The 18161-nt window shown below is 43.0% G+C and overlaps 1 protein-coding gene across 3 annotated transcripts in view; it reads left to right on the forward strand.

Moving 5' to 3' along the window:
• Positions 1–6622, forward strand: part of SMPD3 (sphingomyelin phosphodiesterase 3) — a 102259-nt gene extending 95637 nt beyond the window's left edge. For all 3 annotated transcript variants that reach the window (XM_021535247.3, XM_085589642.1, XM_085589643.1), the window contains exons 7-8: positions 1101–1263; positions 2095–6622. In XM_021535247.3, the coding sequence (XP_021390922.1) occupies positions 1101–1263; positions 2095–2196 (265 nt within the window). In that variant the 3' untranslated portion in view covers positions 2197–6622. The remainder of the gene's footprint in view (positions 1–1100; positions 1264–2094) is intronic.
• The last annotated feature ends 11539 nt before the right edge of the window (positions 6623–18161 follow it).

The following is an 18161-nucleotide window of genomic DNA, read 5'->3' on the forward strand; positions in this document are numbered from 1 at the left end:
CTGGGCATGGGCGGGTCCCAGCCCGGCTCTGGCTCACACTGCTGGGGCTGCTCCCCTCGGTGCTGCTTTGGCAGAGCTTTTAAATAGGACACAGGAGGGTAAAACAAGTTTCCCCCAAAATCCAACACAACAGCAAAACAGCACAGAACAGCACAGGATTACTGTAAGAACAGAGTGACAGGGACCCTTGTGGGGTACCCGGTCCAAGGTCACATTCAAAGCTGGGCTCAGTTCAAAGTTAGATTGAATTGCTCTGGGCCTTAATAGTCTTCTGCTTAAAACCTACAGGTAATGTTTAAGCACCCAAAATAAGTATTTTAATGGGAGAGCAGCATCTTATTTCCTTGAACACAGGATTGGTACCTAGAAAACTAATTCTCACTTTTGAGTGCTTCTGTTTGTGGCCTTGGGCTAGGTAATCTCCTTGCAAGGTGGGGGCAGTGCTAACACACCTGCTGAGTAACTCCTCCATGTGGAGGAGTGTGCAGTGTCACAGACCGGAATCAAGTAAATTAGGCTGTCATTTCTAGTGAAGGAAGAGCTTGGGGTCTAAGACACAGTAATCTGATGCTGATTAAAACCACCCACCACGTACCCAGAGGTGTGTTCCTGCAAACCAGTCCTCAGCCATACCCTGTCTGTAAGGCTGGATGTTGTAATTTCAGGAGTTGGTCTGATCAGAAAGGAGAGGTTTGTGTCAAAATGCTCAGGTTTGTACTAATGCAATCCAGGAAACAACTTCCAGTTTCAGCAGTGCTGGAAATCAGCAGAGGGGCTCTGAGCTGCCTGACAGCACTGACAGCAGGTTCCCCTCTCAGTGTTTGTTCTCCTGCTTCAGTGGAGCTCCAGGACAGCACCAGTGATACCAAGCCTGCCATGAGGCTTTAAGAGCACTGTCAGCAGTTAGAGCAGCCTCACACTGGAAATCACATTTGGGAAAATATGTGCTTTACAGGTTTAACAGTCCTTTGGGACTACGATTATCCTCACCAGGGATTTGGAGAGACCCCTGGGTAATGCACAAATAGCCAGGATGAGCAAATATTTAAACATTAAAACTTGCTTTGTTTGTTTTTTTTTTTTTTTTTTTAATGAAATAGGGTGCTGGAAAGTGAAGAAGGAAGGAAAGGATACTTAGTCTATCCCACCAGCAAGAACCATGGTTCCAGTCAGAAGGGGAGGAAGGCATCACTGAAGGGAAACGGGAGGAGGATTGACTATATGCTCTATACAGAAGAAGGTCTCTACCTGGAATGGAAAGTGGTGAGTTTCAGAGTAGCCAAAAAGGCTGTAACTTGCACAACACACTCTCTGAATGGCACTGCAGCCTGTTCTGCTTGGCTTAACACACATACTCCTGGGAGGACCTGTTGCTTTGCTATTTTCCACTTCTGCATGCAGGTATCATGTTTGTAAAGCTACTACATAACAAAGTTGGCTTTGAAGATTCCAGCAGCAGCACTAATAGATGTACTGCTCTTCTAAAACAACCAACCAACCTTGATTTCACTCCTTTTAAACTTTTGCCTAGCTGTTTTGCCTGATGCTTTTCCTGTGCCTGCAGTCTGAATATTTTTTAATGTTTTCAAGTGTCTGGACATTCTTTAATGTCTGTATAAACCTACTGAAGTTACAACTCTGCAGTATGTAGGCAGAAGCTAACATGAGGGAGTACCTAGAGAGAAAACTTGTAGGGTGCAGTCTGCTTCCTAATGTAGGGCCTTGCCTTGTACAGAGCTCCATGATGAAAACAAGGAGCTCATTCACATCTCTATGTACCATCCCTGCACATGGATCACCTGCTGCAGCACTGCAGATGAGTCTGTCTGGAACAACAGTGATGTTACTGTAAATGGAAAGGGAAGGTGTAACAGATTTCATCCAGACCAGCTCAGCTGCATGCTACCAGTGCCTCACCTCATCCTCTGCAGCACACTCCATGCCCAGAGTGGCAGTTCTCCATTAGCCCAGCCAAACCAGGCTGGCCCACACCTCTATAATACACTAAGGGAGTTCAAAGAGGCTGAGTTCTGATGTGTGGAATGACAGACAGATTTTTCAGCTTCTTATCTTTCTTTTGTTCTCCTTCTGCAGGAAGTGGAAGAGTTCAGCTTTATTACCCAGCTGGCAGGCCTGACAGACCACCTTCCAGTAGCAATGCGTCTCATGGTGTCTACGGGAGAGGATGACCCCTAAAACTGACCAGCTCTGAGAGATTAAAAGAGGGAAACATGAATGATATTCCAAAAATGTCAGAGGATAAGAATGAACTATTCTGGTGCCACGTTAGGAAAGATGACCAGACCTGACCTGGGCTACTCCCAGAAAGTACCAACAATGTGGATCTAAAAAGGGAAGAAATGGAAGGGGCTGTGGCCAAAAGCCACTGTCACAAGTGGCTCAGGCAACAGGGCAGGCCTGTACTACAATGCTCTCACTGTGGACCGAACGGAACCAAGATGGAAGTCCCAATTCCTTCTGAACCAGTGCCATTCTTACTAAAACATGTTTTTATACTAATATATAGCACAATTTAGTTTGTACTTAGTCTGTGAGTTAGTGCCGCTCAATGGTTTTTTGCATCATTTCTTTGTCTAACTACGAAGCCGCAGCTTTTTCTCTTTCTTTAGCCTGTGACAGTCGTAGCTCGTGCTTGCAGCAGCCGCATGCGCCCGCACTGCATGCACCGGAGAGAACCGGGCAGAGGAACCGGGCAGCAGGGAAGGGAGGGACAGACCAGCCCCAGCCAAAGCCTCCTGGGACTGGAACCCTTCTGTCAGTACAGGTAGACCTTAAACCAAACAACTCTCTTCAATTTGCAGACCAGTATCTTCCTGTCTGATTTAAGGATAACTAAAAGATTTGGAATTGAGACTTCAAGAACACAGTCCCACCCTCATTCCAGCTGTGTTCCCACTGAAATTATGGACTGTTTTGTCTGAATGATGACTCCAGAATCAGGCCTTCAGCTTTCTAAATGCAACTTATTCCCTTAAGATGAAATAGTTTCCCTGTAATGTTTTTTCTTTCCCATGTGTGGGACGGTTCTGAATTATGGTATGGAATATGTATGTTACTGTAGAGTGAATAGATTCCTGTAGTACCATTGGTAACACCAGGGCCAACATTCTGCCTTAGCTAGAAAGGGTAAATGGGAAATGAATTGTAAAATGCATGTTAGATATAGAGGAAAAATAAACATTTGGGGGGGGAAAGGTGTAGAACAGATTATGATTGATAAGGCAGAATAACCTGACAATTTTCTAAAGGAATCAGTACACTTAAAGGGGAAGTGGAACGTGGCCAGAAGGAGAGTAGAGAACAGAATTGTGACTCTTGGCCTTAGGTAACTGCTTCCCAGGAACAGAGGCTGTTTTGATGTCTGTGAGACATGATTCTCCATTTGTTATGCACCCACAGACTTGAATGGGGGTCTTGCCATCTGAATCACGGTTCTTTCCATTAAAGCTCTTCAAATGTAGGGCTCTCCTCTGCCATCTTGTCCCCATGACCCAGCCTCTGTAACCTTAACAAAAGTAATGAAAACCTGAGAATCAGGTCCATAACGAGACTCGGCATTTTTTTAGGGATTTAAGTTCAGAGGGTTTGTGTTGTTGGGAGAACAATGAGACCCCTTCTGTTTTAACCCTCACTTAGTTTATTCTGCCGACTTCCTGTTCTAGTTTAGTTTTATTTCCTCTTGCATTACAAATACCCTGCGTTAAGAAGAGTTAACCCAATATTAGATGTACTCCATTAAGTAACCTGTTTTAGTTACGCTGCCCACAAACTCCTGAGGACGCTCTTGTTTTGGTTTAGTTTACACTTGCTGTGAATCAGCTTGAGCTAAATCAGAATAGATCTAAATTAGAAATCTCAGTCTGCACAGCTTTTGGAACTTGCTTAGTTAGCTACAGTAAACAACAGAACTTGTACTTAGATCTGATTTTGCAAATAGTGAAACTCGTAGTAGTCATGAGAGTACAGGACTAACAGTATTGGCTAATTCCAAGGAGGCAGCAAGGCCACTGCTCACACTCTCCCTCTGTACCTGGTCTTGACACATTATGCCTCGTTTTCCAGTCCTGGGGTTCCTTCAGCAGAGACTGCCTCTTAAAAGTGTACTGTGCCAAACCGTGGGCTAGTCTGAAGTGTAACCCATGCGGACTCAAAAATTGAACCAGACTCAGTTCCCCTTTTTATAAAATTAGGAATTCAAGTTTACAGAATCAAAGACTTTAGTGTACTAACCCTGTGCACCACCAGTTTCCCACTTTGTATGTCTGTCTTTATACAGAGGGTGCACATATGTGCAGTGTGTTTTTCGGGTTTCTTATTGCTCCAGTCAATTCAGAAAAACTTGTATCCAAACCAATGCTTTTTAATCCTGTTTTCTACCTTGCTTGTATTTTATTAATCTTTTTTAAAAAACCCAAACAGTACCAGTAGCAATTTGTGTGCTGTCCAGCAGATATTTCTCAGTAGTAAGACTAACTACAAAGTATGGTATTTTTAATAGTTTTCCTAACAATGTAAATTAAAATTTGATATCAATTTCACCAAGTATCAGTTGCAGGAGCTGAATTTGACACTGTGTGGGATACAGACATAAAACTACTGCCAAACAATGTTACATTATTTACAGTAAAAGTACCATGGTCTAAATTACTTTAAAATTCTTTCTGTGGCTTTGTGCTGACCAAAAAATCAGCCACTTTCATCAGCTTTTGAGATATGCTGAGAAATGTTTCTTCAAATCTGAAGTAAACTGTTTTAGATTTCAATGTTCCTAGTTCCTCAGTGCTAAAGAACTGGCTAGTTGTAAAATGTTCTCTTATACAATACACACACATTTAACCAGTGTAAGTAGTTCTAATGTACTGTTTTAGGGATGTGGCTTTGCAAGGGAGTGATGCTGGGAGGTGCAGCATTGTGGCATCACTGTACAGATGCTCCTTGGTTTTTGCATTGATCCTGTGCCTTCTGCTGCCTCAGCAAAGCTTGCAGGGGTCAGAGAGTGTCTGTAGCAGTGAGCTGGAATGAACAGGCTTCCCCTTCCACGACAGTGACCTCCAGGAGAAAAATGAGTTTTGCCTAAACCACTCCAGCCACCACAGTTCCATCCAACACCCCACAGAGAATCCACTCAGACAATGCCTGTTCTGGCACAATATCAACCATCACAGGCCTTAGGCAGCCACTATAGAATAAAATATTTGCATTAAGAAAAAGGGGGGGTGCAGGGCTTGGGGTAAAGAGACCATGCCCAGGAGAACAAACCCTGGAAAGCTTTTTCAGATGTCAATCCTACTTTGCTTATGGATAGCATGACACAATTTATAAGTAGAATATTATAAGAAATCAAGTTAAGCTTAGTCTACTATGCTTATTCCACTTTGTACTGGGATTTCAGGCATCTTCAAGAACTGATAAGACTATGCTTGGTTTATTACCCGCCCCTCACCAGGGATACTACAGACAAGTGTCATCTTCTTATAAAAGCTAGATAAAACATCTGTTTCTCATGTTCTGTTTGCATTTTCCAACAGCACTTGTAGAACAAGTGAACAAAAGGCCCAAAGAGGGCAGTTGAAAACCAAGCATTCCAGGAGTTTTGAAGATGTCAGGCCCTGACAAAGTCGGTAATTTTAGATCACTTGAAAAACGCACCCTAGAGATGGAGCAACTGAGCCCAGGGAGGTACCCCCAGCCTCATGCTGGGGGAAAAGGCACTTGACTCATTCAGGGGTGCTCAGTTTTACTCCATCCCAGCCTGGACACTTGGCAGAAGCTGCCTAAAACACCCAAACAGGAACTACCAGAGCCTGGCTCCAGGAGAAGCCTGCAGCCCGAGATGTGTCCTGCTGGCTGCAGAAGGAGTTCACCTGCCTTGTGCCAGTACCAGACAAAGTTTTATCCCAGAAACACTCTCAGTTAGTCTGGCCAGACCCTCAGGCCTACTTGTGGGTAAGACAGTAAGATTTAAGGAACACAGAAATCCAGTAAGGATTTTTTTAAATGGCCTTTGTTTGGTGGTCAGATGAAGTCAATCTGACTGTCCCCAGTTTGGTGTGTGAGCTGCCCTGGATCACACAGCAGCACAGCAGTGTCAGCACATATCATCAGCTCAGAAATAAACAGTTTTGTCTCCTCCTGGCACTACAGGTTGAGGACAGAAATACAATTCAAGCACTTTGAAAACCTCCCAATTTTATCCATTACGAGGGTCAAATTGTTACTGAAGGTCTCACTTTTCCATGCCATTTTGTTTTAAATATAATCTTGATGCTTTTAAAGACTTGTATTATTGCTGAGGTTTAGAAGTCCTGTAATAAGAATAACCTTTTTTTATTTCAATGATTTTTCGGTATTGTATCCTTCTGGAACCTAATGTTTTTATATGGTAAGCACACACCTTCTGACATTTTGTTATAAATGTATTAAAAAAAAGGAAAAATTTAAATATTTTCATTGGTTTCTTTACCTGGAAGAAAACCACAATCACAGACCTGATAAAAACAAGGTATTTTAAACAATATGGAGGGGTTTTTGTCTTTTATTGGTGCTGAAAGGAATAACTGGTTGATGCAAACAAGGTAATAAAATTTCAAGGCTCAAATGATTCTGTGCTTCTGGTTTCTCTGGTTTTGTGATGTGGAGTCTGATGTCACCAACACAGATCTGACTCCAAATCACAGGCTGGTGGGTGGGTGAAGTCCAGCTCACTGTGGTACTCCTGTTGTAGTAAACTTGCAGAAAACACAGGATGAAAGAAATTAGTCCTTTAAACTCCCCCTTCACTGCCCCAACAGCCCCTGCACGGACACCCTGAGCAGTTTTCCAGGGGTGCAGCCTTGCTGCAGAGCATTCCCCGTGCATCTCCCACCATGTCCCTGCTTCAGGGGCCTGGCTGCAGAACAGGGCAGGCTGGACACCACAACAGTGATCAGGCCCCTGAGCTCAGGGAGAGCAGGTTTTAATCTCTGTGCTGCCCAAAGATAAAAGCCACACATCACACCCCGTGTACAATTGTTGATTTAACAGAACATTGTCAAGAGAAAACAATCCATTTAACCGGTTTAGTCTTCCCTAACAGTCCCATAAAAGCCAGTAGGGAACCCCTCCCTGAAGAATTTATTTTTTCCACAAGCAGACAGGATGAAATCAGTGGATTTCATGCAAATGAGGAAGGAAAAGGGGAGTGCACAAGTTTCTTGTCATTGCCTCAGGAAGGCACCACCCCATCCTGTGAGACAGGACATTAGAGATGGTTTTCTGCAGCTTTCTCCATTGCTGCACAGATGATTTTTGTCTGCATTCTGATGCTACCACTGCATAATACTTTGACAGACTTGATTTTCCAGTGGTAGATTCCTAGACTGCCTCTCTTGCAATACCTGACCTATTTTCCCATTGCTGCAGTAGGTTATTATGTGAGCACCTCATGAGTGGGTTCCCTTCTATGAAGTGCTAAGGAACTACAAGTTAAAAACACAGTAATTTCTTGGATATTTGCATATTGCAGACAGTTACAAGAACAAGTACAGAAAGCTGCAGCTCCTTCCTCTCCCTGTGGCAGGAATTGCAGTGATGAACTCGTGCCCACATCTGCCTGTGGATCAGCACTGGAACAGCACTGCCATCTGCCCCCTTGGCCATTTTACAGACTCTCTTGGCCAAGCACAATTACTGAAACACAAACCTCCCTATCCCACTGAAATTCCTGCTCAGAATGCTGCTAAAACCATTATTCTTGTAGCCCTTTTCTTTGACTATTTTTAATACTTTGGTGTAGCAATTCTCCTTATTGTATCATATTGAAGTGGCTTATCTACATTTTCATGACCTTTCAGAAGATTATTCTAGATTTCCCATCTATCACTCCTAAACCTGTATGCCCATTTTCTTCCATACTTTCCCTGATATTTAGGGAAGCCTCCAAGAAGCCACTTGTGAAATCAATGTGTGGGGCTTGCTAGAACGACAGGCAGGAGAACAACAATCCCATTTTTCATATTCTACATAATGGTAGATTTAACCACTGCTCCTTACAACCATTAAATGTGGACAGGAAGAAATATGCATTAATTGAAGAAAATATTAGAAGAAAATGTGAGGAGAAAAAAAAAATCTGAGAAAAGTTACACAAAAAGATGAAATCTCCATCAACATTCAACTCAGGCTGTCTATTCCTCCTTCCCAAACACTCTCAAAACTCCTTCCTGAGTTTGATAAATATTTAATACCATTGTAGATCACATGAGCTCCTGAGGTTGTGCTCAGCCACTGATACCTCCCCTGTGGTACCAAGAATCATATCTGAATGGACAACTAATCAGAAAAAGAGATTAACTATAGTAGAAAAATGCTACAGCTTTCCTGTGTGCTTTAAAGGATAAGATAATTGAATATAACCACAAAATAAAGGTGCATTTTCCACATGTTCCTATTAACACACCAGCTTTCAGCTGGCTCCCCTGTCTGTAAATGGTGGAATTCCTAGAAAACAGCACCTGCTTACTCTGCCCTTCTGGAAGTGTCTGTAAGCTGATGCTTCACCTTCTGCTGCTCCCAGAGGAGCATCTCACCAATTCACAGAGTGCCCACCAGGCCAAACCCTCTTTTCCCCTTTTGCAAGTAAACCTTTGATGTCTCCAAAGCCAAACCAAGCAGAACAACTTCAAAGTGCTACCAATATCATGGTATTCGGTAGTCAGGTGTGTCCGAATATCCTCTGTAAACACTGTAACAAAAGCCTAAATCTCCATAGAGCTTTCAGTGTTACACTACAACTGATACAGCAGCGTTTGTGCCAAGCTCTGCTGAAGCTCCTCAAGCCACAGCAATTTGTGTCCAAAGCAACCAAAAGCCTTAAAAGTCCCATTCCTATTTGCAAATGATTTGACCCTTTCCAATCCCAGCAACAAGATGCGTCAGCATCAGCGTGCTGAGCTCAACAGGGACCTTGATGTGCTCCCGAACGCTGGGCTGCCTTTAGGCCACGGAATATTGATATCCCTGCCCGCCCTGAAATGGAATTTGCCTCACAGAGACACACATTAAACACTGTATTAGCTACTGAGAAATCCTTCTGCCTAATGAGACCAAACGGAGGATGGTGACCAAGACACTGCGGCGTCAGCCCAGGGAGCCAGAGCTGCCTGCAAAGGACAGAGTCTGCAGGACAGGGGGGACAGACCCCACAGATGTGACCTGGGACCCACAGATGCTGAGCAGGATGATTCACACAGAGTTCAGGATGCAGCTGTGTTAAGAACTGCTTTATTCCACAACAATACTACTGCAATTTTAAGATTCTGGATTCAGGGATGTCCCATCCCTGGAAGTGTTCAACCTGATCCAGGAAATGACAGTCTGCCCATGACAGAGGGGCTGGAACTTCATGGTCTTTAAGGTCTCACATTCCAACCAAATTCCACTTCTGGGATTCTGTGGATTCAAACAACTGAAGTTGTTTCCAGTGCTGCCACAGCATCACACAGTGCAGTGTCTGCTCAGAAGCCTCTGAACACCTTGGTAGTGTGATGTGGGAGTTTAGAACCTAAAACTCTGCAGTGTATTTAATTACACCACAGTGAACAGAAAGAGATGAGCATGATGTAGGGAAGATGACATCTTTCCACATCAAAAGTAACAAGGTACCTTTCTTCTCATTAAAGAGGTTTGTGAACTTCTAAATGAGCAGAGGATTCTGAGTTTGAACACCCAGCCCCACTACACTTTGGGTAATGTCCTCACTACCTTTTCAGACCTACTATTGTTACCTTCTTTGTATCAGGTTCTTAAATACCTTCTAAATGCCAATTCATAATTTTGAATATCCAACAAAATCCAGCTGGATCTTTATATTTAAAACACTTCTCCTGAGGTCAACTGTCACACTACCACCAGCTCCAGCAAAGCCAACACAGAATGTTTTATATTACTTAGTAAGGACATCAGGGTGTCAAGGAACAGAAGGCAGCTGCAAGGTCAGCAGGGCACCAACCAAACAAAAATCATAGGCCTAGCATGGTGCTAAGCATTATGCTAAATATATTTCTAATGAAAGGTATATCACACAAGACAAACTAATTCTCAGTATGTAACGTGGTCTATTATCTCAGCCCCAAAATCAGACTGTTATGAAACAGGTATTTAAAATTCCATTTTCTCTTATTCCTTGCTTACATTTAATTCCTCTCCTCCACATTTGCCAATGGAGTTTTTTATAGCCACAGCAAACTCAAGACTTTTAACCAAACTTGTTTTGTGTTCCACAATAAACACATAAGAAGGACTTCGTGCTGCAGCCACTTCATTATAAATGTTCCTGAAACTCTGTGCCACTTTTGAACTCACAGCGAGATCCTTTCGCCCACAGCTGACCTCAAGTGTCCTTTCACCTCACTGCAGAAACCTCACCATGCTGCAGCTCTGTTCCAAAGTCAGAACAAATTAGAAGCTGTAAATTCTGCATTTATTATGCACTGGCAGAAAGAAACACTGGGTCTGGTCAAGGGCTGGGCAGTGGCTCCACACCCAGTATAACAGGTCCTTGTCCATGCCTGGATTCCTGGGCTGACAATTAGAAGGTTTCTGACCACAAGACCAGGAAAGTTCAAAACTAGCTTCCAAATCACCACAATGGAATGCAAAATAAACAAAAAAAAAATTCCTGTCTGAAACCCCAATGCTTTTAAAACATAGCTGAATGTATATTTACAGAGAGCCTATGCTTGATCAGAGCTGCAGAAAAGGATGATACAGAACAACCCAGAACATCCCAGCTTTGGTTTGAGGACGGGGAAAGTACAGTATTTCTTCTGCTTCTGGGTTATGCTTATTTATAAAGGAAGCATAATTATCTGTTTGGGACCATCAGTTTATTATTCAAAAAACCCCAAAATTGCTATTTTTACTCATGTTTTAAACATGGACAGAACTGGAGCTTACAAGCAGAAACTCTTGAAGTATGAATAGCTGCCTGTCAAGGCTCTGTGTGAGAAGACTGTACTGAAAGCAAAGGGGGCAGGGGAGAACGGAAAGAAAAGGAATGGAAGATGATAATGGATCTGCAGACATACTGCAAAGATAGAACATCTAAAAATATTTTTAAAATGCAACAAATAAAGTTAAGTACATTAAGAAAGATTAAATGGCCCTTAATTGCTCAGGAAACATTCCCCAGAACACACACTGCTGACTAGTTCTGTTGGTGACAAGCATGACTACACCTTGCCTTTATTTTTAGACGTGGTTTTTTTGTTAAATCTTATTTTAAATGTAATTATTTGATTAGCTGTTGCCCAGCCAACCCAGGGAATGCAAATACAGACTGTCTCAAAAGGAGAGTCACAGCTCTCAGCTTCTAGGGGAGGTAAACAATGGAGCAGTGTATCTCATTCCCAGCTAGAGGCAGGGACACAAATGGAATATTCTCCCTGCAAGCAAAAGGATATGGGCAGCAGCATCCAAGAAAGCAGCAGGAAGCTGGCACTGGATGTAAAGCACTGCATTGATCTGAACAGATGATCTCCTGTGAGAAAATCCCAGTATTTATTCAGGGCCTGCCTGACTGGCACAGGGATACAACAAAAATGGCACCATTCTAAATGAGGACACATCTGCCATCGAGGGTGCCTCAAAGAGAGTGGGATAAACAGCACCTGAAAGGGCCACATCACATCCTCACCAAAACCTCCCACTGCTGCTCTGGAACAAGGAACACACTGACAACCATTTCTGTACATTAACACACCCACAAAGGGGCACCAGGACCCCAGCCTGGGCACTAACCTGGTTTGGGAAGCACTGCTGGGATGGTCTGAGGTGCTGGTGCCTCTCTTGGAAAGGAAATGCTGCTTATGCCTCTACCCTGCTGCTACATTTATGTCAGCTGTGAGCATAAAAAAAACCCCTCAGCCTGGCAACCCCACACATGGAGGAGACTGGCCTTGAAGTGCCTTGTATCTGTGACAAGCACAAAAGAAAACACAAAAATTAAATGTTTTGTCACTACAGACCCATGAAACCTGTCTCCACAGACAGAGCACCCTGCTACAACAGACATAAAGACTGTTTTGTATTGAAATATGAAGACACAGTCTTTCCTAGATATTTCTCTTCCTTCTTCCCTTTTTGAAGACTTTTTTTTTTCATGTATATTGCAGGGTACATGTCAAGATAATGCAAGAAAAGATAAAAACCTAACATTTAACATAGAAGTTGACTTCATTTATTTTGCTGTGCAACACAGAAGGAACTGCTAGTTTTTGTTGAGCACTAGTCAGTATTAGCAAAAAAATGAGGGGCTATGGCAAGGCAGGAATGTAAGCCCCTGAAATCTAAAAAGAAATTTATTTAATGCATGAAGGAGAAGAGATGCAGCTTCCCTAAGTTTCATACAAAACAGAAACACATACTAAACCATCATAATGCAATATGCCAGCACAGTTTTCAACACAGGACCATAAGGTATTAACACACTGCCTCGAGCAAACCCTCCCTCCTCTGGCACGCTGTCCTGGACACTCAGCATTAGTGCACTCCAGTGACACACAGGCTGCATCAGAGAGCTGCTGTAACTGCTGTACCACACCTTCCCACAGCTAAAGCCTCTTCAGTGCATTCAGATAAAGCTTTGAGTTTGTGCATCATTTCCAGAAGCATAAACTTTAGATGAAATGTACTTCTAGGCAGAAAGAGCTTTTGCTCAAGAGAGGTTCAAGTCCCTAATTCTGGGAGATTTCCTGGCATGTTTTCCCATTGACGGCTCTGCTCTGCTCTCAGGACCAGCCTGGCAACAGGGACACAGGAGCTGCAGGAAGCAGAGGTGGGCACTGATTTCAAGCAAGGCCAAGGCTCAAGGAGAAGCAATGCCCACAGGTCACTCACGGGCCCATCACCTAAACTCCACTGACAGAATGAAACTACTTGAGCTGGAGTCCAAAGATGATTGCTACTCAGTAGAAACAAGCAATGAGAAGCATTATGGGAAACCCTTAAACAGCTTCAACTCAGGAGGTAAGAGACACAAAAGACCAGGGCTGATGTAAATGAGCAGGAACATGAGCAGCCAAAATTAAAGCCACTGCCTTGGCCCTCAGTAGCATGTCCCAGCATGCCAGGACACACACGTGGCAAAACAGCCAGCAAAATTACATGGTCTGAATATTCTCTTCACACCAGTTCATTACCCCTGTGTGTTCTTGGTTCCCTCAGGCTGGAAGTCACACAGATACACACTTAGCACACAAAACTTTGGTTTCTCAAGTGCCACAGTTGCTCACAAAACACAGCAAGCCTCTTGGCCAGCTGCACTCTCCCTGTGGGCTGGCAGCAGGAGCTGTCACATCATATTTTGGGTAGGAGACAGCCCAGGGATGCACAGGAAGGGGTAAGGAGAGGTGTCCATCCCCCCTGCAGCTCAGCCCCTCAGGACCCAGTGGGAAGGGGCCTTGGGGCACGATGGCAGCTTGGGGACATCCCTGGCCCAGAGTCCCCCGAGTGCCAGTCCTGTGGAGCTTCCACCCCGAGGGTGCCTCTTCCTCCATCATCAGCCCCTGGGCACAAGTGACTTTGCTGCTGCCTGTCAGGCAGGCACGAGATGAGACAGGCAGATGCACTGTACAGTGCCTCCAGCATTCCTAGAAACACTGCAGCAGCAGGGACAGGGCATTTTGGAGTGCTGCTGTGAAGGCTGCTTGTCTCTCCCTCCCACCTCATTCATCACCGCAGCTTGATTTATTTGCTGATTGTCAGGAATGTGAGTAATTGGTTTCTTAGCTACCCTAACAGGCAGCCAGAAGGTGCCTTATGGGAGAACAGCTACAGCAGAAGCAGCAGCACACTCAGTAACCTGCAGCACCCACTCCTTCTCCCAAAGCACGAGTACATCACTTCCCCAAGGGAGTGGTGTGCAAGGCAAGAGAGAGCAGAGGCTGTGGAAAATGACAGGGGTGAGAGGCACAATCCACAGCAAAGGGGCTGCTGCAGCTCATCGTGCAGCTGCACTTCAGCAAAACCCTGAGAAAGAACCAGAGGGCACACAGCCAGCCTTGTGTAACTTAAGGCCAAGATACCCTGGGACTGTGCCCACACCTCTGTGAAGAGCAGCCAGACCTGCAACTGCAGGGCTTTCCCTTGGCACACAGGAAGATCATCAGCTCTCATTCATTCCTTAGTGCCCTTGTCCACAAAAGAGGCATCTTCAGGGCTCTCAGATCCTAGACAGAATCCTGCTGGGGGGGAAAAAAAGTGGGTCATCTTCATGACAGCTTTTGAAAACAAAACCAATGTTCTATAGCTTTGTAAATACATATATATATATATATATATATATTTACTTATTTATATTAAATACGTAACTTCTTTAGAATATAAATATATTTTACACATGCGTTAAAACCCAGGTGGTTTTAATTACTGAGCTATCCAAGGATTTACTGCCTCTGAGTCTTTATCTGCTGCATCTTGGTCAAACCTCATAAGGCTGCATCTGAAATCACACTGTGCTAAGAAAACAAATGATTAAAGCAGAGCTAGGGAGTCAGGGGATTAGTCTATTCTGCATGGCCTTGAGCAAGTCATTTTTAGCTCTGAGGCTCTAATCTTATAGTGAGCCTGGGGCAGATGAAACACACACACACACCCACACAAAACACACTTAGTTTTTTTCTCATCCAAAAAATAGATGACAATACATACCTCCCTGAGAAGCATCTTAATCACTAATCTGCATTAAATGCTTGGAAATGTGAAGTATTATAATGATTAAGTAGCAAGCCAAATTAACATTTTGCAATGCTATCAGAGTCAATAAGGTAGAATGACAACACAAGCACCCATTGTATTCAGCTCACAATCATCACTGGAAAAATCCAAACTCTAGGAAGCTCTAATAGTCTCTTCCCCCCCTAACAACCAGCTGTAACTACAAATAGAATACAAAAGATGAGTGACTAAATGAATTAGTCCTGAACTGCATCCTCTATCTTGTTAAATGCAGGAAGCCCACACAGAGCAATTTCAAAGGGACTAATGAAGGAGAAAAGCAAGCTCCAGGATCTCAGGCCTTGAACTGCCTAGCTTTCAGACAAAAGGTACCAGTTCTGCAAATAAAGGAACAAATCTTCCACCTGCTATGATTTAGAAAACACCCTTTAAAATGCAAGACTTGTCCTTCATTAGAGCCATGACAACCTCACTGTCCAAGGAATACTATTCACTCTGTATTCAGCATAAAACATCTCGTTGCCTGCCTGCTTTAACAGTAGATGCAGGTCTGGGTTATATTTAATAGCAGCTGCCACTTTTTGCACTGGTTTTCCACTTCCATGCATGTATGTACAGTGTATCTCATAACACCACAAGTGTGATTTGCATGAGACAGCTGCATTGCAAGTCTCTGCATTTTCCTGATTTATAATGTGCTAGAAATTTAGAAGTGGGTTCTCAGCACCCTCTTGTGGAGCTGTGCTGTGGAAACCACCACACCTTAGGCAAAATTTCATTGCAATTCATTACTACAGAACAGTTAGTTCTGCAGTAAAGCCAGAATTGTGAAGTTAAATGTGAGTGGCAACACTTTGTGGTTTATTATGATTTTTAACACCTGACTAAAACTTGTGTCTTGCATTCAAAAAGCTGTCCAGCTACACAGTGGCTCTATTGCAATATCTGAACTGTAATAGTCAGTTCAGTGCTAGCACAAGATCCTGTTTCTATCAGAACGTGCATCTCTGCCTGCAGGCCTAGTCAGGATCACAGCCATTGTCATTTAGAAAAAAAATTGCCTGTGGTGGCAGCACTAAATAAATTCCTTCCAAGACAAAATAGGATTTTTGCTCTGCTTATTAAGATGCCCATAGCCAGCAGCTCTTCCAATTCTGAACATCACTGCAATGCTTCTGTCAGGTCTGGGAACAAATGGGAGGCTGACTGCTGCTCCTGGGCAATGTGTTTGTTTGATAAAGTGGCTTTCCTCCCCCAGGTGCATGCCTGCAGTAAAATGCCCCATGGAAGAGGACAGAGATAGAAGCAGTCTCATATTTTGTTCTTGCACATATATATAAGAAATGGCCAGTGTCCCTCTGTAAGCAGCTGTTTTCCACACAATTTACTGATCACATCAAGTTTTTAAGCCCAACCTGAAGAATTCACCTAAGTCAAGAAAGACTGATAAATACAATAAATAGTCCTCACTACACACACTTGTGGTAAGGGTTTGCCTCAATAGCTCCCAACACTTTTAACAATTTTAATTTTAAATCCTTAAAACACTTGCAGTGCCTGTCTCAATGTACAAGCCAAACCAGCAAGCATTAGTGATGTTGGTAACATTCACAGTGAATTAGAACATGCACAAGGTTTCTAGAGCATATCCATCAGATTTTGCTCTTCTAAAAAACCCACAGGTGCTAAAATATGCTCAGCATTCCATCCTTCCAGTGCTGGGTTTTCAATTTTTTTTTTTTTTTTTGGTAGCAGCAATGTAATTTCTGCTCCAGGTACACTGAAATTTAAGATGTTCTTCCTTATATGCACACAGCACAGCCCTGGGAACACAATTCTGCAGATGGCTGCTACTGCATCCAGCCTCTGCCCTTCCCTTTCACTGCAGCCACCCCTGAGAACCTCTACCCCAGGTCTCGTAAAACAAAAAGGGTTTAACAAGGATGCCCCTCAGTCACCATCCCTAATAGCCACTGCAGGGACCATGTAATTTCAACATGTATGTAACACTGATATCAAAATACATTCCCATCAGTGTGGATTTCTTCCCTTTGACATTTTAACAAATTTATGTTGTATTTTTTCTTAGGAAGTACAACTCGGGCACATCCATAAAGAGTTATCTTTGTGAACGCTAATACTACACAGTAAAATACTGTGAATTTAGTTGTGGTTTTTTCCTATCTTATTTTTTCAAACATATAAATTCCAATATATTCCAATTAGTTTTGTGTTTCTGATGTAACACTGTACTCTTTTGCTGGATCCAGAATGACTTGTGCAGTTAAATGCCCTTTCAGAAGCTATTCCTGTTGCAGAACAAGAACATGGGAAAGCTCATGCTTTCTGTGTCAGGTCAGACACAGGAGTTACAGGACATAGCCAGAAGAGCAGCTGTACAATGCCAGCCTTTTTCAGCCTTGCACAACTGTGCCTGTGCCCTTTTAAAAAAACATAAAGCCTCTACTATTTTTAAAGGCTAGGCCATGTTACTGTTCCCTTTACAACTGCATTATGTACAGCACATAACAGATTTGCTACCATACTTTCTGTGGGCTAAGCACACTGTATCAAAACGAAAACAATTGTTTCATGAACAGCAACCTATATATTCCAGAGAAGTCTGAAAGAGATGACAGATTAAAGTTAAGCATCTTAAAATTGCAGTTTTGAAAAGTGAAATTCACAGACCTCATCAGGTGCTTCAGGGTTTCTGCTCATTAGGAAAATGGATCTAAAAATGTTGGAATATTTCAGATGGCTTGTGGGTCTATAAACATGATCACATCATTAGGAAAAAAAAAAAAAAAAAAAAAGGAAGACTTTTAACTCACAAGAATGATGTATGATGGTGACCAGGAAAGCAGAGTAGGGGAGGCTCCTGCTGCCTCTTTATGATAGTCCTTTCACTTTGCTAAAGCTGCTGCTCAGAGGAAATAAGAGTACCTTTGGTATTCCTGTTATCCCTGTGGATGGCTGACATAATTTGAGACTGGCAGGACATTGATTTTCTATCAAAACTTCAATAGGTCACACATGCAAAACAGATATACCAATTGATTGCTCATCTAAAGCAAACGTCATTTCACACAATGCCACTGCAGCCAATGTGATCTGGAGAGCAACTAAGGAAACCTCAGTAGTGGACATGTGCTACTGCAGAGCACCTTACAAATTAGCCAAACTGGCAGGTTTTATTTACATCTCTGATGGAATGAGTTTAAGGCCACAATCTTAATCATATATTGAATATTACGTATCTCATAAAGATTTGCTTTGTGCCCACAATTCTTTTCTTTCTAGTCAGACTACCATCAGTTTGTCACTTCCAATAATTTGAATATATATTTTCTAATTTCCAGTCACAGCTTTCCAGATTTTGGTCACTTTTTGGCACAGGATTCTTCAGAAACGTAGCATCTCAG

This window comes from Lonchura striata, chromosome 11 (assembly GCF_050655825.1).
Source record: "Lonchura striata isolate lonStrDom1 chromosome 11, ASM5065582v1, whole genome shotgun sequence".
NCBI classification, from domain to species: Eukaryota; Metazoa; Chordata; class Aves; order Passeriformes; family Estrildidae; genus Lonchura; species Lonchura striata.